The sequence below is a fragment of the Triticum urartu genome, chromosome 1A (genome assembly GCF_056163025.1).
Source record: "Triticum urartu cultivar PI428250 chromosome 1A, HENAU_Tu73, whole genome shotgun sequence".
Taxonomy (NCBI): domain Eukaryota; kingdom Viridiplantae; phylum Streptophyta; class Magnoliopsida; order Poales; family Poaceae; genus Triticum; species Triticum urartu.
Genome location: NC_141873.1, coordinates 22,467,548 through 22,489,109, shown reverse-complemented (window position 1 = coordinate 22,489,109; position 21,562 = coordinate 22,467,548). Strand labels below are relative to the sequence as shown.

At 43.6% G+C, this 21,562-nt stretch overlaps 1 protein-coding gene across 1 annotated transcript; it reads right to left on the bottom strand.

The window, feature by feature from the left end:
• Positions 1-903: 903 nt before the first annotated feature.
• On the bottom strand, positions 904-4,368 carry LOC147988622 (uncharacterized). Its single transcript, XM_087544955.1, has 2 exons — positions 1,752-4,368; positions 904-1,362 (listed from the first exon to the last, which is right to left on the bottom strand). The coding sequence occupies exon 1, from the start codon at positions 4,283-4,285 to the stop codon at positions 2,045-2,047; it is 2,241 nt and encodes a 746-aa protein (XP_087401081.1). The 5' UTR covers positions 4,286-4,368; the 3' UTR covers positions 904-1,362; positions 1,752-2,044.
• Between the last annotated feature and the right edge of the window lie 17,194 nt (positions 4,369-21,562).

Sequence of the window (21,562 nt, the reverse complement as noted above, 5' to 3'; positions counted from 1 at the left end):
TAACAAGCCCAAAATGGTGTTTGTGGTGCGAACCATGTCTTCTGATGTGGTTCGTTTTGCTTCGGGGTCAGATGTTTTTGGGTAATCAACTCATGGATGGAGAGAATGGCATGATGCCACACGGGATGCGTGGAAAATGAACTCGGCATGATGACTTTCTCATGGTAGGATGGTGTCACGTTGATTATCCTGTCACGTCGAAAGCCAAATAGTGTTACGTCAAAATGGGCCGATAAAGATGGTGAATCAAGCCATTGGTGGTGTCAGTCCCGATTGACCATTTGGATTCCGCGATGATGTTTAAGGCATTTTCTCACTACAAAAATTCCCCCATGACCTATCCAGCTAGATCAGACATCATCATCACATCTCGGTATCCTCTTACTTAAGTTTGCTTGGAGCTCCATCTTGGGTTGGTGGTGACCCAAGTATGAAATTTTGTTGTTGGGTATGACACTGGATCTACAAAATTTTCATAGAAAATGCATGCATCTGATAGCTGCACAAATTATTATTTTTTGCAAACATACAGTGATCCATAATACCAGCAAACAGACCCCTAATGTCTGCTATTCTAGATCACGCCATTTTCTTTTCTGTACCGCTCATGGTCCAAACGAGTTTCTTCTGAATTTTGTGAACTTAGTAGATTTCTTCTTACACTTACATGTGACTTTTGCAGGCTTTACAGGTCTTTAGTACCATGTTATGATTAACAACCCATATTATTAACAGGACTCACATATATGCTCCTGCCAAACTTTTAACAGAAGGTTCGAATGGCGAGGTAGTTGTACTAATTGGACCGCTATCAGTTAATATGCAGTGGCATAACTGAATGGGCAGTGCCTTTGAGTTCTTCAAAATTGTTCCAACTTCCTTAGGGAGTTGTATACACGAAGACCAGATTCATAGTCTGTATTATGAATTTAACATTTCTTTTCATTTTTCGAGGAGGTGATTATCAGAACCAAGAGCAAAATAATCCCTACCTTAAATGGTATGTATTCTCGCTTGCCTAAAAGATTAAAACAAGTGACGAAACCTAAATCAAGATGAGCATGTTATAAATGGTCAAACAGGAGCAATTCCTAGCATGTGCCTTTGGATGGTGTTGCAGATGTAGTAGAAGAGGTGGAGCACATGATACCACGGCGCAGAGCTCTGTCATTGACGAGGCAGTTCAGGTTCATGGTGGAGGCACAGGTGTCCATGCCCTGCAGCAAACCGATGCTGTTGGAGAGCGACGAGGCAGTTCAGGTTCATGGTGGAGGCACAGGTGTCCATGCCCTGTGCTACCAGTATATACTACTGAGCTACTACATAACCAGCCCAAAAGAAGCGTCGTGTTTTCAACTTCCTCTGCAAAAAAGAGGATGAAGTCAGATTAGTAAATACGCACAGAAATGTAAGCCGTTCTGACAGACAGTTGTGAGATAGGACCCTGCAAATGCAAAGTAACCACAGTACAGAAAGATGTTTAAGCAACAAGACCAAATCTCCTGGCTTTCAACAGTACAGTACAAATTTTGGAGTGAGACATTTAACACTTGACTCTTTAAAAAATTGTACGAAATCAACATAATGCCAAATGCTGCAGTCCAACATGCATATAGAATTACATCAGGCTCAAAGGAAGCACATGACCTTTACGTTCTGTCTCCGAGGAACAGAGGAAAAGAACGAGGTAAAGCTTTGAGGGCCAGATTGCTACCGCTGCTCAATTGGTTGAACGGATCAAGCATGGTTACCTGATTTCCTATAGGCAGCAGCCTTTGACAAAATCCCAGCTTCACCTTCAACCTGAACACTTGTGTTCATTAAAAAACAATTTGATACACAAAAACTCTGAATTGGACAAGGATAAGGACCCATGGCAAGCAACAATCCAAGTTTAACTTCTAGGAGTTAAGTTCAGAGATCATGTATCAAATTATTCAACTGTGGCTGCTTCTTCGAGAAACTGATACTTCATAGGGAGCAATTTCATGTGTTCTCTATATCTCCCTTTCCCTAAAAAGAGGGAGATCAGCAGCGAAACAGTTTAAGCTTCAAGTGAGTAGCTCTTTGCATCAACTTTCGACATATAATTTCCAGCCTTGACTATCTCTCCTCTTTCCAGTAGCCTTCTGATGATATGATTTAACATACAAGAGTCAGCGGTACAGCCGCTCTTCTCCATTGATAAAAAGAGATCGTCAGCTTCTTCCAGTGACCCTTCTTTTATAAGATTTATCATCATTATGCTGTAGGTAACAACATTAGCTACCAAGCCATTGGCTGGTATTGCGGCAAACAAATCCTTAGCTTCTTGGTTTCGTCGAACCCTGAAGAATGCACCAATCAAGATATTGACAATTGCAATATTGAATTTGACATTCATTGTACTTAATTTCTTGGACAGCGTGATTGCTTCACCGGTGCAATTATTTCTACAAAGTCCACCAAGAACTATCGAATATGTATCAATGCACACACTTACTCCAGATTCAACCATCTCATCAAACTTTTCCTTTGCAGCAACAGTTCGTCCAGCCAGAAATAATCCATCCAGTATGACGTTGTAATTAAAAGTTGTAGGTTTAAGTCCCTTGCGCAACATTTCTTTGAACAGATTCAGCCCGTCATCAATCCTTCCGTTTTTGCAATAGCCATTAATAAGTATACCATACGTACTGTTACAAGGTTCTAAACCATATGACACCATATCATCAAACATTTTTGTTGCATCCTCCATCTTGTGGACTAGGCAGTATCCACCAATCAGTAAATTAAAGATGGGAACATCAGGCCTCATACCTATGTGCACCATCAAGTCGAGGATATCCCGTGCTTCTATTACCCTTCCTTCCGTGCATAGGTTCTTCATTATTGAATGGAAGATCTTAATATCAGGAGGACGCATAGCTTTGTTCCTCATTTCAGTAACCAATTCCTTTGCTTTCACTAAATCCCCATGTGTACAAAAACCCTGGATTAGGGAATGATAAACAATTGCATTCGGTCGTACTCCCATATCAACCATCTGGTTAAATTTGTCCATAGCAATGTCCAAGCTACCCATTTTGCAAAATGCATGTATTACAGTTGAATAGGTGACTACATCTGGACTCACTCCTTGTTCGTGCATTTTTTTGAATATAAGCATGGCCTCACCCATCATGCCAGATTTAGCATATGCATTAATCAGTATATTGAAGATATGACAGTTAGGTAGAATACAGTCTGTTGCCATTGAATTGAAGAGATTAATCATGTCAACCAAGCATCCTTCAGTGGCATACCCATGAAGGAGAATAGCATATGAAACGGTGTCACGTTTCAGGCCCTTCATAGCCATTGAATCAAAAATTTCTGCAGCTTCTTTGCTTTTTCCATTCTTGCAAAGGAAGGCCATGAGTGAGGTGCAGGTAATGACATCTGGTGTAAACCTCCGACTCATCTCTTTGAATACCCTAACCGCCTCCTTCCAATTGCCCAAAGAGGAATATCCATGGATGAGACTATTATATGTCACGTTATCAGGTCGGACACCATCATTTACCATTTGACTAAGGACCGTCTCTGCTTTGTCCATGGCCCTGGCCTTGCACAGCGCATCAATAACCGAGTTATATGTCACCACATTAGGCATAACACCCTTCTGTGCCATTCCATGGAACATATCGCATGCCTTGCCTACTTGGCCTTCCCTAAAGAAGCCATGGATGACGGTGTTATACGCCACCACATCGGGGGTGCAGCCCAGCTCAGGCATCCTGTGAAGAAGCACGTCCAGAGCCTCATCCGCCCGCTTTGTGTGGCAAAGGCCCTTGAGGAGGGTGTTGAAGACGACTTGGCCTGCCTGCAGGCCCGTCCTGAGAAGACGGCCAAAGAAGGCGAGCGCCAGATCTGTGCGGCAAGCGCGGCAGCAGCAGTCCATGAGGACGCCATAGGTGAACACATTTGGCTGCGCCACCCGCCCGGCGCCTCGGGACAAACGGCCGAAGAGGGCGACAGCCAGGGCGGGGCCATCGCTGCAGGATGCAGACGCGGGCGCGCGGGCGAGGGCAGCCAGAAAGTTATTCAAGGGACGCTCCTGGACAGGATTGCCCTGCCGCAGCAATTCGTCGAACAGGTGGTGTGCGTCCTCCGTGGTGAGCCTACCAGAGCGCGCCCGCTCCGTCGCGGCGGCGAAGGCGGCGTGGGGATCCCAGATGCGTGAGGGATGAGAGGTGGAGGAGGAGTGGCGGGCGCAGAGGAGGAGGAGGAGGAGGAGGAGGAGGCGGAGGCGTGGTGGCGACATTGGCGTGCTGGAGGAGAAGCGTCAAGCGAGGCATGGGCTTGGTGTGTACTGAGCAAGACGAGTGGAGTGGGAGACGACGGGGGGCTAGTGCTTTTCCAAGTTGTACAAATGTGCTAGGTCATCCAGGAGAGTAGCATTTTTTACAGGTAAATTTAAATTATGGTCTCATATGGATATATTCATATGACACAATGTGTGAGAATATAACTTTATTTAGACCAAAAATAAAAATTTAGTTGCAAGCCCTACAAATGTACTAGGAAGCCATAAAAAAAGGGCCATTTACATTTGTGCCCCTAACTGGAACCCACTACTCAGATTTGCCCCTAATTTCGAAGCATGTTCAAATTTGCCCCTCCGCCGTTAGTTGCACTTATAAAAATGTCCTTCCATGCCGTTACCGTCCAGTCAAAGGGTTTTGACCGTTTTCTAGGTGTTTGCTGGACATTTTGTCCCTTTCTTCATGTGTCACTTACAAGTGGGACCTACTAAAAAACCTATCTACCTCCTCACTCACTCACATGTGGGCCCACTGAAGAATAAAAGTAAAAAAACCTCTCTGTCACTTACATGTGGACCCCACATGTAAGTGTCTTGTTATCTATACCTAATAATAAAGGACGGAGGCTTTCATAGTTCTCCATACGCCATCCCTTTATATCCATTGATTGTGTGTTAGTCATAAAGATTGATGGCCAAGATTTAAAAATAGATCTTCATAACGGTTCACACCGATTTAGACCAGAAAAGGGACAGACATCCGGGTTTTCCTATTTAGATCGGCTTCAAGATTAAGAGTTTTATGCATAGATATTGAGCAAGGACACTTGCCCTTCATCTTCTTTCCCTATCTTTACCACTGTATATACGTCGTACACTCGGAGTTCCATCTATTTTATCGCTAATAAAAGTCCTGATCCAATACACGATCCACCGTACTTGTCTGTATTGGGCCTTGACCCACACCGCCTCCTCAACATCGCGTCGCTTACCAATTGCAAAATTCCAATACAAGTATAGTCCCACCTCGCTGAGTTCCAGGTAATTTCACCAGTTCATACGTACAATGAGGATTGACGAGGCGAAGCGGCAGAAGTGCTGCTGGACGCGGTGGTGACCAGGGCGCCGGTGGGCCGGAGGAGGATGTACAGGGGAGAGAAGGGGCGCAAGGGAGAGAGAGAGGCCATGGAAGGAAGGGAAGGAAGGGCTGGTCGAGGGGGGGGGGGGTGGCCATGGGCGCCGTTGCCTGAAGGGGCGCAAGGGAGAGAAGAGGAGGCCCGGTCGGTGCGGAAGAAAAGGCTCGCCGAAGGGAGGGACAAAGGATGCGCGAGATCAGGCGAGGAGGGGGTATTTGGCCTGCTTTTTTTTTTGAGGAGTTCTTATTTGGCCTGCTGGGAGGCGGCTGCTGCGTCCACTGAGACTGTGCATTGCCATTTTTCAATAGAGAAAAATAGAGAGAAGAGAAGAAAAATCAAATATTTTCTGTTTGAGCTGATATTTTTTTGCATGTGGCTACTCTGACATATATCACAGCTCCACAACTTGAATTGGAGTAATGGAGAACAGAGCATGGATTTAAAAATATTTAGAAATGGTATTTCAATTGCAAGTATTTTTATGTGTAATTTGCAAATAATGGAGTAGCTTATTTTAGCTCCCAAATAATATTGGGAGGCTATGTTCATAGGTTATAAAAGAGAACCACCATGTGAATTGCATAATGCCTAAGGAAAATTGGTAGTTAATACAACACAAAGTTCAGTTATTTTGTTTGATGTGACTCACTAAATATAGAAATCTGTATGAAATTTAATTCACAATGTAGCTTTATTTAATACATGTGAGCTACATTTAATATTGGCTATGTTTCGACCTTCTCGCAAGAAAAAGTTTTGACCTGAAATTTTTAAAGCATAACTCATGCACATATAATATCCACCGTTAGTGTGCATAACAACCATAAACTCCAAGAAATACTATTATTAATCAATTGGCGGACATAAAGTACAATACAAAAATATAATTTTCTAGATATATAGCACCTAGCAGTTTAAAAGTGTCATTCTGTTGATATATAGAAGCAAAAGCACTATTCCCTCCTTCATTTATGTAACTGTAGGGATGGAATAACAACAGTGATTCATGCGCTTAGGATATCTGGTATTATGATTATATGATACTTTTTCATAGGGACAAAAATCATAATGCTCATTATGACATCTCTATCTATAATAGGATAATATATAAGGCTCCTTTCAACATGCACGCAGTACATAATGCATAGCGACAAAAAGGAGAACACCTCAAAATATGGAATTCAATCTTCATTAATTCTAGTTAAATTACGTGTATAAATTTAGTCTCAAAATAATTATTTAACCAAATTGAAGAAATTTACTTCTCTTTGCCTGGCAAGTTTCTGTTTCAGTAAGGAGAGATAGATTTGTCATGAATGTATTAGTAACCACAGCGTTATAAGATTTGAACTCTATATGAATTAGTTTGCAGAAACACTATAATTAATATGAATGTAGCAGGCATACAAAGCATGGAATCTAAGCACACCCATCCAGTAAACTAAACAATTCAACATAAGCCACATGATCCAAATGTTATTGGCTCGATCTGTACGTTTCACAAATTCCAATTGAAGATTCAATATTTATAGGCAACAAACAAACACACTTATCTTCGATTAGCGCTGCGTCGCTTTATATGGGCCTATGACTTGTATCCCTCGTACATATCTTTTCATTTGTCGCCGCACGACTTTGTCGGATATTCGCCGGACAGTAAAGGCCTCAAACTAAGACTAGACAGATGCCTCCCTTCTACAAAAACATAAATAATATAATATGTAGATACCGTGAGTAAACAATTAAGTATCAGGGTCATGTTGTTCTAGATGCATGCATATAATGAAGGATCAAAGAATTCTTCTCCTTAATCCATATACAGTAAAAGTTATTGTTGGAAATATGAGCAATTTACCAAACGATTTTATTAACAGAAATACTAGATAAAGCATGAGTAATATAATAGAGATAAAACAAGTCATATGTTCTGACAGAGAGAAGGTAAATAGTTTCTGCATATATGAACCGTAGCCTAGCATATCTATAGCAGACAGTAGAACTAGTTGCATATATGAAGTAGAACATATCATGCGTAGGACAAGGACTAGAACAAGGAATTGTGGCAGAACCTTTAACAGGAAAGACAAGAACACGTACGGGACAGCAGCAGCAGACAAGGTTGTCAAAATCGCGGTTCTGAATCGGATCGGAGCTCCAATGGCAGGATCGCAAATCATAGAATCTTCACTATCAGGATCGTAAAAACGTAGATTCTATGAACCAAAATCGTAGAATCAGAGGGGTTAGTTTAGATCGCAAAGTCGTAGAATCGTACAACAGAATCGCGATTCTGACAACCTTGGCAGCAGAAGCGCTGGACTTGGGGTCGGTGTCCTCGCCTGCCATGTCGTCGAGGAGGTCGTGGACGTCGGGGAAGAAGTCGTCGTCGGGGAAGTAGTCGTCGGCGACCGGATCGTCCGTGATGAAGCAGCCAGTAGTCGCGCTGAGCGCTCCCCAAAAACCTTATCACCCTTCTCCCGTACAGGACTCAAAAGGTGCAGTTTCGGAGGCCTACTGTCCCGACCTGCGGTGCACGCTGCAAGCCGGGATGGGGAAGATCGTAGCAGCAGCGCAGTGCTCAGGAACTTTGTGGCAAGAGGAAGAGGATCTTCTGGTGTGTCTCTCTGGAGAGGAGCGACCTCTCTTATATAGGCACAGGAGAAGGACGCGAAGAGGCTGCGGCGGGAGGTGAAGCAACGAAGGGAGACGAAGCGAACAGGCAGCGGCCGAAGAGGCGCGCCGTTCGAATTCAGTGTCCACTACAGAAAAACGTTTCAACTCCCACGTGACCTTTTGTATACCCATCGTGCGTGGCAAAAATTTAGACATCGGCTCGGCTCATTCCCGCAACCCGTGGCGCGTCGTGACGAGGCATGGCGTGGCATGGCATGGCGAGGCGGGCGACGGAGGAGGAGCGCACGTGGATGTCCCTCTTGTTCTCATGCTCATACATGTGGGGAAAGAACCTCCCATATAAAGAGGTCCAACTCCCTCTAAACTAGCAATGTGGGACTAAACTTTTGTTCCACCTCTTGCCTTGCACAAATGGGCTGTGTGGGCCTCTAGGATTTATTAGGAATTTCTGAAACTGCTATTGGGCTAGTCCCAAAATAGACAAAATTCCAGCAATCCCCCACCAGATCCCAGAGGCACACAAAAAATTTGCCTTTGGTTCCAGAACACTGTTTTATATACCGGTACTGCAGTGGAGACTGTTAAGTTGAACTTTCACATAGAACTCTATGCTACACTAGTAAGCAACTTGAACAGTGGACTGGGCCTTGAACTGCAAGTTTTCTGCGAATCTAGCTTCACATAAAGCCTTGACCGATACGTGGCTACCGTGGGTCTTCCCCGCGGGTGGAGCTTATGCGTCATACTCCGTGACCTTTCATGAGTTTACTAGAGAGAACCCTACTCTCATAGATTGCGACGTTTGACAATCAGACTCATATAGGTGTGTTCTTCAAAAGATGTTCTGCAGGATAACATCTCTGCTTAAATAAGCCACTTAGAACACATTAAGATATACATTAACCTGCCATGCAGATAAGGAGAGTATTGCATCTTCATGGAGTGGTATTGTGAATAATAAGGATACTCTCCTCTCAGTTGACCAACAGCTTGTCTTCCACATCTAATTTACGGGATCTCCGATCACAAAGAATAGGTTACCACTGTGAACAACTCATATTGTGGGTCTCATACCCATCTCCCTCGATGCTTTATCTATCACATTACGTGATAGTGTAGGATCGAAAGTATGTCTAGAGGGGGGGTGATTAGACTACTTGACCAAATAAAAACTTAACATTTTCCCAATTTTAGTTCTTGGCAGATTTTAGCTATTCTAGGACGAGTCAAGCAATCATCACACAATTCAAGCAAGCATGCAAAGAGTATATTAGCAGCGGAAAGTAAAGCATGCAACTTGCAAGAATGTAAAGGGAAGGGTTTGGAGAATTCAAACGCAATTGGAGACACGGATGTTTTTCCCGTGGTTCGGATAGGTGGTGATATCCTACATCCACGTTGATGGAGACTTCAACCCACGAAGGGTAACGGTTGCGCGAGTCCACGGAGGGCTCCACCCACGAAGGGTCCACGAAGTAGCAACCTTGTCTAGCCCACCATGGCCATCGCCCACGAAGGACTTGCCTCACTAGCGGTAGATCTTCACGAAGTAGGCGATCTCCTTGCCCTTACAAACTCCTTGGTTCAACTCCACAATCTTGTCGGAGGCTCCCAAGTGACACCTAGCCAATCTAGGAGACACCACTCTCCAAGAAGTAATAAATGGTGTGTTGATGATGAACTCCTTGCTCTTGTGCTTCAAATGATAGTCTCCCAACACTCAACTCTCTCTCATAGGATTTGGATCTGGTGGAAAGAAGATTTGAGTGGAAAGCAACTTGGGAAGGCTAGAGATCAAGATTCATATGATTGGAATGGAATGTCTTGGTCTCAACACATGAGTAGGTGGCTCTCTCTCAGAACATATGAGTTGGAATGGTTGTATGGGTTCTGATGGCTCTCTCTTCAAATGAAGAGGAGGTGGAGGGGTATTTATAGCCTCCACACAAAATCCAACTGTTACACACAATTTGCCAAACTCAGTTGGACCGAATGGTTAAACTCGGTTGGACCGATTCAGCAAACCTAGTGACCGTTAGAGATTTCGGTGGGACTGACATGCAACTCGGTAGGACCGATTTGGTTAGGGTTTTGGGCATAACGTAATCTCGGTGAGACCGATTGCACAAACTCGGTGAGACCGAGTTTGGCAATAAGCTAACCAGAGAGTTGGTCAGGTAAACTCGGTGGGACCGACTCGCTCTTTCGGTGAGACCGAAAAGTTACAAGAAGGAAACATAGAGTTTACATTGCAATCTCGGTGGGACCGATTCGCTCTTTTGGTGAGACCGAAAAGTTACGAAAGGGAAACAGAGAGTTTGCAACCCCATCTCGGTGAGACCGAGATCCTTATCGGTAGGACCGAATTGCTAGGGTTTGGCAGTGGCAAATGACAAGTGAAACTCGGTGGCGCCGGATTGAAAGAATCAGTATGACCGAGTTTGGCTTAGAGTTTAGGTCATTTGTGGCTATGGAAAAGTGGTTGAGGATTTTGGAGCATATCACCAAGCACATAAATCAAGAGGCTCATTAAGCAACACCTCATCCCTCCTTGATAGTATTGGCTTTTCCTAAAGACTCAATGTGATCTTGGATCACTAAAATATAAAATGAAGAGTCTTGAACTTTTGAGCTTGAGCCAATTCTTTGTCCTTAGCATTTTGAGGGTTCCACTTTCACATCCATGCCATGCCAATCATTGAGCTTTCCTGAAATAATCATCTTGGAATAGAATTAGCTCAATGAGCTATATGTTGTTATGAATTACCAAAACCACCTAGGGATAGTTACACTTTCAATCTCCCCCTTTTTGGTAATTGATGACAACATATAGATCAAAGTTTCGACAAATTATAATAATCATGAAGTATATCGTCGCTTTGAGAAGTATGTGACAAGTAAGAGTTCCCCCTAAATTTGTGCATATTTAAAATTTGCTTTGGACTGCAAATGCACAAAGAGTTAGAGTCATGGGTTACTCTTCCATGTCACATACATCTTGATGGAGCGCTTAAAATGATAAGAAAGAAATACATGCACTCATCACCAAGAATAGTGAGTGATCACATAAGATGAATAGGATAATAATATGATAATATTAAGCAAATATTAAGTGTAGCTTATGATCAAACACATGATCATCGATGTCTCACACAGATAAGGGCATAGTATCTCACACACAAGCAAATAAAGTTCGAAAAACCACCAAATAAAACAAGAGAGAATAAAGCAACACTCTCGCTCGAAGCCTATGATCTATACATTTTCTTCCCCTTTGGCAACAAGTTACCAAAAAGTTCCTAGAAAATGCATAGTGCTAAGTCGACACTCAGGCTTGATCTTCAGGTGATGGTGGAGTCCGGAGCACTCCAAGGACGAAGCCTTCGATAGACGTGGTCGGAGTTGAGGCTGAAGTGGATGCTGGAGCTGGTGGAACTGAGGCAGTGGCTGGTGCAGACGTGGTGGCTCTGGTGTCAGCAACTGGCATTGCAGACGACCTCGGACCTCGTGGCACCCTGGCAAAGGCATCAGTCGTAGTCCTGCCTCTCCTCTCATTCATGTCATCCTGGAGTTGCTCCACGGCAGTCTGTATCTCTGTCACCTTGATGTCCATGTCATAGAACCTCTGTTCCATGATCCTCTCTAAGTTTGCCTGGTTCTGAGTTAGGGTGGCTAGTCCTTGCTCAATCCGCAGGGTGGACGCAATCAGGTAACCAAGCTGCTCTTGTTTGGTTTTCAGAAAATATTCAGATGCCTCCTCTTGGGTAGGCATCTTGGCAGCTTTCTCCTTCTTCGCCTTCTCCTTCTTGGCTTGTGCTTGGGTAGATGATGGCTCATTCTCAGTCATAACAACTTGATTATCTTCGAAGTCTGGACGGATGGGCAGGTGTTCCTTATCCAACAAGTATATGCCCGTGCCCATCTTTGAGTTGATGAGCTCCTGAATCTGAGGGGCATATCCACAGCTCCTCTTCTGATCTGCTGCAGTCCTCTTGATTGTTTCCACTATGAGGCTCATGACTTTGAACTTCTGAGGCACATCAAACACATGAAGCAAATTTATTGCATGGCCTCTGATCATCTTGTGATCACCTGACTTGGGCAGTAGGGTGTGCCTTAGTATCCAGTTAATTGTTGGCAGCCCTGACAGAAGATAGTGCACGGACCCAAACTTGAAAGTATCAAGAGCTTCATTGGGAATCTCCTTGTACATGTTGGACATTGAGTTGTGATCCATTTTCTTCTTGGCATAAATGTCCAAGTCATCTGCTTGCTCCTCTGGGGCATTGATCATCTTTGCCCATTCCTCAACAGTTGATTGGTACCTTGTACCTTCAGACATCCATGTGATTCTCTCATCTGGGTAGAAATGTGCTGTGGAGTAGAATTGCATGATTAGCTCCTCGTTCCACTTTGTGAGCTTCTGCCCAACAAAGTCTGCAACTCCACACGCACTAAAGCTGTCATACACTCCAGGATAGTGTTCCTCATTTTCCTTCATGTAGGTCCAGTCGACCCATCTCATGTCACAAACTATTGGCTTCTTGTCAAGCAAAACTGTCTCATAGAAGTTCTGCTGTTCCTTGGTGTGAAATCTGTAATCCACAGCAGTCCTTCTCCTTGAAGCATACGGATCTGCTTCTCTCCACTTCCTCAGCCCTGAGTCTCTCCTGAGCTTCATATCCTCAGCCACAGGATGAGCATCGTTGTGGTCTGGGATCTTGGGCTTGAGTTTTCTGAGAACTTGCTCTTCATCCTCTTCTTCAGCAGCTTCAGGCACTGGGGCCTTGTTCTTTTCAGCAGCAGGTATGCTCCTTGTATTTCTCTTTGTGCTGTCTTGACCTTTGATGCAGCCTTGGGCTTAGATGCAGTAGCCCCTGATTTGATAGCATCACCCATTAGCTTGGGTGCCTTAGGTGCTGGTGCAGCAACCTCTTCTTCCTCTTCCTCTTCCATAATGGAGGCTTTGCCAAGCACTCTAGCCACAGTCTTCTTTACCCTCTCTTTCCTCTTCTTGCCTTCAGCAGCAACTGGCTCTGTGGGTGCAGGCTTCTCAGTTGAAGCTCTAGCCTTTGACATAGGCTGCCTGCCTGCTGGCCTTTTTATCTTCAGCCCTGGCTTTGTGCCCTGTGCTAGCTCAACTCTCTTGGATGTGGCCTCTTCCTCTGCCACATAATCTTCATCTTCAGAATCAGAAGTTCTCTTCTTCCTTTGTCTAGTGGCATCTTTTGGCAGATTGCTTGGGGTACTTCTGCTACCATCATCTGAAGAGCTGGAGGGACTAGTGCCCTCACTCATCACCACTTGCTGTTCTGACACATTCTGGCTATCACTCTGATCTGACATGTTGCAAATCTGACTGCTGACCCTGTGAATAGATTATAGATGAGATAGAGTGGATGAGCATCACAAAATGCAGAGATTTTTGCAAAAGAATAATTCAAAAACTTAGTTTTAGTTTCCCACTGAAAGCATCTCAGATCTACCGATTTCTAAACTCGGTGACACCGAAGAAGTTTTGGCACCAGAACTAGTGAACTCGGTCAGACCGAGTCATAGTTCGGTGGCACCGAGACTGCTAGGGTTTCACAGAGTTCCAAAATCGGTCACACCGATAAGTAATTCTCGGTCAGACCGAGTTTCACTTGTGCAATGGCATAAGCCAAATCGGTGGGACCGAGTTTTTCAACTCGGTGGGTCCGAGATGGTTTTGGCGGAAACCTAACCCTAAAATTTTCGAATTAAACCTAATCTACAAGTTCATTGACTGGATAGGAGTTTATCAAACATGGCAAGAATCATGATGATCACAATGTGCTAGGAATCGGATTGGAGAATAGCACAAAAATCGAGTCCATACCCTAGTTCGGCGGAGACTCGCTACGGCGAACAACGGCGGGGCAGAATTCCCGTTGACGACAACGGAGACCAGCGACTGGAGGCGGCTGGCGGCGAGGAGACGATCCGGAGACCACGAAGGCAGAGCAGGCTATCGCGCGGGCGAAGGGTTTCGGAGGAATTTTCAAATTTTGCCCGTGACTATATATAGCCCGACCCTGTCGGTGTGACCGAGTGGAACAACTCGGTGGCACCGAGATGCAAAACTGTATGCAGTTATTGCAACTCGGTGTGACCGAGTGGTTCAAATCGGTTGCACCGAGATCGAAAACCTAGATCAACTTAATGATCTCGGTAGGACCGAAAGTATGGAATCGGTCAGACCGAGAATCACAAAGAGGTTTTGGAAGTTTAAGTCTATGACGAATCGGGGACTCCGAGCACTCCTCACACAGAGTGGTTCGAATCTGACTTGATCAAATTTTGTGATGCAGCATGAATAGAGTTTGAGACGAGAAAAGCATAGGTAGCTAGAGGAGGTTCTTAGGCATTCTTGTCCATCCACTTGGCAAAAGGAAATAAAGCCAAGCAATCAAAACAACAAGTGGATGTCCTTGAATGAGTAAAATATGCAACCAACATGCTCACACAATAAGATGGCAAATGAAATATGTGGCAAAGCATGCACAACCAATTCTAGCATCTATCAAGCAATTTGCGATGACTAGGTCATCTATATATGAGTATATTGACTTAGGAGTCAAGTGAGAACACTTGATCGTAGGTCATACTCATTGTTTAAGCTCAAGTGGGGTTACCACTTTTACATAAAGCATTGTTGTATTCACATCTTTAGAGTTGCTTTAGCTCAAGTCTTAGAGTAAAGCTCCCCCTAGATGTGATATCCCCCCTAAGAGGGATGAACTAACCTTGGGTTTTGTCGATGATGACTTCATGTAGATGTTGAAGATGTGGATGCTCAATGTTGACGTAGATCACTTGGAGCTATCCATTTGAGTGAATTGCACTTTCAATACCTACATGGGTTAGTCCCACAAGGAACAAACAAGGATATCCATAGACATAGAGTGATGCACACGCAAGATGATGTCCATGAAAACTTTAAGTTACCTTGTCCCTTGTCTTACCAACAAGAGGGTTTGTGACTCCTTGAACTAGTGCATGATGTGGAAGTTGATTGCACTTGTTCTTGCCAAAATTGTAAGAGTGAAATATGTTGGCGGAGTCACCCTCAAGAACTCTCTAGTTCTTCTTCTTTTGGATCCACACCATCTTGATGGGAATCCTTGGAGTTGTAGTCGTACTTGATGAAGTGAAACTTGACGTGGTCTTGGGAATCCACTTGACTAAGGTCTTAGGAGCTTCTTCAAATGCATCAATCTCCTCTTGAAGCTTGTCCTTGCCTTTTTGCTTGTAGTCTTGTGGTTGAAGATCATCTTGGGCTTGTGTCCCCTTGAAAGAAGTATACTTCTCTTGTTGAGGAACAAACTTTGTCTTGGGGTATTGATCTTCTTCCCACTCAACTCCATTGGCATTGAACTTTCGTTCAAAACCAACACCTTGATTCTTCCGGTGCATTCCTTGCTTGCGCACAATTTCCTCGAATTGCTTACTCCCGGCAAGGCTTTTGTATACTCCTTTCTCTATAATTCCCTTCAATAAGCTATTTTTTTGCTCAAGTGTAACTTGGCTAAGAGAATCATTAGTGGAATCAAGAGAACTACTAGAAGCAACAATATTGGATTTAGCAAGATCATTGTTACTACTAGAGGAAGAATCTTTCTTGTTCTTGTTACTAGACTTGACTTGAGGCATGTAAGTGGATAATAGTAAACGCTTGGCAATGTAAGAAGAACTTTTTTTGCGGAGATCATCATTGATCGCTTTTAAGAAGTCATGCTCTTGTTCAAGATTGAGCTTTTCAAAGCGTAATTTCTCATGAGCTCTTAAAAGTTCTCGATGATCTTCGAAGATAGTTTCATGAGCTAACTTAAGAGTGTTTAATTCTTTAGTTAGAGCCTCAATCTTCTCCTTATCATTGTCATTCGTTTTATCTTGATTAGCATGATTGATTGATGTTTCATCATAGTACTCATCACTAGAGTTGTCAACAAGCAAATCATCATCACCTAACAAGTCATCTTCATCACTATTAAAATCAACATACTCGGGGTGTGTTACCTTAGGACCTTTGGCCATGAAGCATCTTCCAATTCCTTCATTTGGTGAGTCAAATATGTCGTAGGAGTTGGTTGACACAAGTGCTAGACCGGCAACACCTTCATCTTGAGTATCTTCGGAGTCGGAGTGATAACTTCTCTCGGAGTGGCTGTCGGAGTCGGAGCCGGATACCCATTCACCAACATGAGCTTGATGTCTTTGTTTTGTGTAGCTCCTTGATGATTTTTATTTCCTTTCCGAATCCTTGCTTCTCCGTGAGTATCTCCGTTCATAGAGATCATCTCTACTCCTTCTCTCTCTTGGTGGTGATTCTTTGTTTCTTCTCTTTGGAGAATCTTCTCTTCTCTTGTAGGGAGCCGTACACTCATTGAAATAGTGTCCGGGTCTTCCACAATTGTAGCAGTTTCGCTCTCGACTAGAAGATCTTTTGTCATTGTAGGACCTTGACTTGAAGCTTCTATCTTTGCTTCTTCTCTTGTAGAACTTGTTGAAGTTCTTCACCATTAAGCTCAATTCTTCATTGAAGTTTTGTTTCTAATTTGATGATGTGGGGACTTCACATGACGCTTTGTAGGCACCACTTGATTTGTTGTGAAGTTCCTCTTTATCCTTGAGTGACATCTCATGAGCAACAATCCTTCCAATTACTTCCGTTGGTTTTAGATCTTTGTAATTGGGCATCATTTGGATCAATGTGCACACGGTATCATATTTCCCATCCAAGGCTCTTAGGATCTTCTTGATGATGAATCTATCGGTCATTTCTTCACTTCCTAAGCCGGCAATCTCATTTGTGATGAGAGCAAGCCTAGAGTACATTTCAGCGACACCTTCACCATCTTTCATCTTGAACTTGTCAAGTTGACTTTGGAGCACATCCAACTTGGATTCCTTGACAGAGTCGGTACCTTCGTGCATATCAATCAAAGTGTCCCAAATTTCCTTTGCATTCTCAAGACGGCTGATTTTGTTGAATTCTTCGGGGCACAATCCGTTGAAGAGAATATCACAAGCTTGAGCATTGTATTGCAACATTTTCAACTCATCTGCGGTAGCTTCACGGTTTGGTTCTCTCCCATCAAAGAAGTCACCTTGCAAACCAACACAAGCAATAGCCCATACGGCGGGGTTATGTCCAAGAATATGCATTTTCATTTTATGCTTCCAACTAGCAAAATTAGTGCCATCAAAGTAAGGACCTCTACGGTGATAGTTTCCCTCGCTAGAAGCCATACTCTCCTAGGTTGTGAAACCAAGGCTATGATCACCAAAAGCTATGGAGATCAAGGCAAATGGAGACCAAAGCTCTGATACCACTTGTAGGATCGAAAGTATGTCTAGAGGGGGGTGATTAGACTACTTGACCAAATAAAAACTTAACCTTTTCCCAATTTTAGTTCTTGGCAGATTTTAGCTATTCTAGGACGAGTCAAGCAATCATCACACAATTCAAGCAAGCATGCAAAGAGTATATTAGCAGCGGAAAGTAAAGCATGCAACTTGCAAGAATGTAAAGGGAAGGGTTTGGAGAATTCAAACGCAATTGGAGACACGGATGTTTTTCCCTTGGTTCGGATAGGTGGTGCTATCCTACATCCACGTTGATGGAGACTTCAACCCACGAAGGGGAACGGTTGCGTGAGTCCACGGAGGGCTCCACCCACGAAGGTTCCATGAAGTAGCAACCTTGTCTATCCCACCATGGCCATCGCCCACGAAGGACTTGCCTCACTAGCGGTAGATCTTCATGAAGTAGGCGATCTCCTTGCCCTTACAAACTCCTTGGTTCAACTCCACAATCTTGTTGGAGGCTCCCAAGTGACACCTAGCCAATCTAGGAGACACCACTCTCCAAGAAGTAATAAATGGTGTGTTGATGATGAACTCCTTGCTCTTGTGCTTCAAATGATAGTCTCCCCAACACTCAACTCTCTCTCATAGGATTTGGATCTGGTGGAAAGAAGATTTGAGTGTAAAGCAACTTGGGAAGGCTAGAGATCAAGATTCATATGATTGGAATGGAATGTCTTGGTCTCAACACATGAGTAGGTGGCTCTCTCTCAGAACATATGAGTTGGAATGGTGTATGGGTTCTGATGGCTCTCTCTTCAAATGAAGAGGAGGTGGAGGGGTATTTATAGCCTCCACACAAAATCCAACCGTTACACACAATTCGCCAAACTCGGTGGGACCGAATGGTTAAACTCGGTCGGACCGATTCAGCAAACCTAGTGACCGTTAGAGATTTCGGTGGGACCGACATGCAACTCGGTAGGACCGATTTGGTTAGGGTTTTGGGCATAACGTAATCTCGGTGAGACCGATTGCACAAACTCGGTGAGACCGAGTTTGGCAATAAGCTAACCAGAGAGTTGGTCAGGTAAACTCGGTGGGACCGACTCGCTCTTTTGGTGAGACCGAAAAGTTACAAGAAGGAAACATAGAGTTTACATTGCAATCTCGGTGGGACCGATTCGCTCTTTCGGTGAGACCAAAAAGTTAAGAAAGGGAAACAGAGAGTTTGCAACCCCATCTCGGTGAGACCGAGATCCTTATCGGTAGGACCAAATTGCTAGGGTTTGGCAGTGGCAAATGACAAGTGAAACTCGGTGGCGCCGGATTGAAAGAATCGGTATGACCGAGTTTGGCTTAGAGTTTAGGTCATTTGTGGCTATGGAAAAGTGGTTGAGGATTTTGGAGCATATCACCAAGCACATAAAGAAAGAGGTTCATTAAGCAACACCTCATCCCTCCTTGATAGTATTGGCTTTTCCTAAAGACTCAATGTGATCTTGGATCACTAAAATATAAAATGAAGAGTCTTGAACTTTTGAGCTTGAGCCAATTCTTTGTCCTTAGCATTTTGAGGGTTCCACTTTCACATCCATGCCATGCCAATCATTGAGCTTTCCTAAAATAATCATCTTGGAATAGCATTAGCTCAATGAGCTATATGTTGTTATGAATTACCAAAACCACCTAGGGATAGTTGCACTTTCAGATAGACCCTTCGTAAAAGGATCTGCCAGATTTTTAGACGTTTGGATATAATCCAATGCAATAACTCTGGAGTTTTTCATTTTTCTGACAGACTTTAACCTTCTCTGAACGTGTCTTGATGACTTCATGTTATCCTTTGAGCTGCTCACTTTCGTGATCACAGTTTGATTGTCGCAGTTCATAAGGATACCCGGTACAGGTTTCTCAACAACCGGTAAGTCATTCAAGAGCCGACGAAGCCAATCTGCTTCGACCGTAGCTGTATCTAGTGCTGTGAGTTCTGCTTCCATTGTTGACCTTGTTAAGATGGTCTGCTTGCAAGACTTCCAAGAAACAGCGCCACCTCCATGAGTGAATACATAACCGCTCGTGGCCTTTATCTCATCAGCATATGAGATCCAGTTTGAGTCACTATACCCTTCAAGCACCTTTGGATGCCCGGTGTAGTGAATTCCATAATTTGCAGTGCCTTTCAAATAACGCAAAACTCTTTCTAGAGCTTTCCAATGCACATCTCCTGGTTTTGAAACAAACCGACTCAGTTTGCTAACAGCAAAAGAGATGTCAGGTCTTGTAGCACTGTCTAAGTACATAAGCGAGCCAATAATCTGAGAATACTTCAATTGGTCTCTAGCAATTCTTCGATTCTTTCGAAGCAACACACTAGCATCATATGGTGTTGGAGAGGGCTTGCAGTCACTATAGCCAAAGCGACTCAAGATCTTTTCCACATAGTGAGATTGAAGCAAAGTAATCCCACCATCATCGTCTCTCAACAACTTGATGTTCAGAATGACATCAGCCACTCCTAAATCCTTCATCTCAAAACAACGAGATAGGAAATCCTTGACCTGCTTAATAACTTTCAGATTTGTTCTGAAAATCAGTATGTCATCGACATACAAGCACATGATAACTTCCTCGCCCCCACCATGGCGATAGTACACACATTTGTCGGCTTCGTTCACAACAAAGCCTGCAGCTGTTAAAGTTCTTTCAAACTTCTCATGCCACTGTTTGGGTGCTTGCTTAAGTCCGTACAAAGACTTCAGTAACTTGCACACTTTCTCTTCCTGACCATCTAGTACAAACCCATCTGGTTGTTCCATATAAATTTCCTCGTCCAACTCTCCATTTAGGAAAGCAGTCTTAACATCCATTTGATGAACGAGAAGACCATGCGAGGCAGCTAGTGAAAGTAGAACTCGAATAGTGGTCAGTCGAGTCACAGGTGAGTAAGTATCAAAGAAGTCTTCACCTTCCTTTTGGGTATAACCCTTAGCCACGAGCCAAGCCTTGTACTTTTCAATAGTACCATCAGGCCTAAGCTTCTTCTTGAATACCCATTTGCATCCTATAGGTTTGCACCCATAAGGATGATCAGTTATCTCCCAAGTTTCATTTGCCAAGATGGAATCCATCTCACTATGAAACGCTTCCTTCCAGTAGTCAGCATCTTCAGATGCATAGGCCTCTGAAATAGAACTGGGAGTGTCATCTATGAGATACACAAGAAAATCATCACCAAAGGACTTTGCAGTCCTATGTCTCTTGCTCCTGGTAGGAACTTCATTGTTCTCCTCCACGGGACTTTCGAAGTGTTCCATCGAAATGGTAGGTTCGGTAATTGTAACTGGTTCCTGATTCGATAAACTAGGCATCTCCTGATTAGATGAGGTAGCCATATTCTTCATGGGAAAGATATCTTCAAAGAAAGTCGCATTATTCGACTCTATGATCGTACCGACATGCATGTCAGGTACCTCAGATTTTACAACCAAGAATCTATAGCCAATGCTATGAAAAGCATATCCCAGGAAAATACAATCCACAGTCTTTGGTCCAAGCTTCCGCTTCTTTGGAATTGGAACATTAACTCTCGCCAAACAACCCCATGTTCGCAGATAAGAGAGTTTTAACCTTTTCTTCTCCCATTCCTCGAATGGAGTTATCTCTTTGTTCTTCGTGGGGACTCGGTTCAGGACATGACATGCTGTCAATATCGCCTCCCCCCACCATGCCTTGGAGAGACCCGATGTGTCTAACATGGCGTTAACCAAATCAGTTAGAGTACGGTTCTTTCTTTCGGCCACCCCATTTGATTGAGGTGAATAGGTAGGCGTCCTCTCATGAATTATACCATGTTTCGCACAAAAAGCATCAAATTCATTGGAAAAATACTCTCCACCACGGTCGGACCTAAGCCTCTTGATTTTTCGATCAAGTTGGTTTTCCACTTCGGCTTTATAGATCTTGAAAAAGTTCAAAGCCTCATCCTTAGATTTCAGAAGATACACACGGCAGTATCTAGTGGAGTCATCAATTAACGTCATGAAATATTTCTTTCCACCTTTTGTCAAAACACCATTCATTTCACATAGATCTGAATGTATGAGCTCTAGTGGTGCAAGATTTCTTATTTCCGCAGTCGTGTGAGACTTATGAGGTTGCTTAGCTTGCACACACA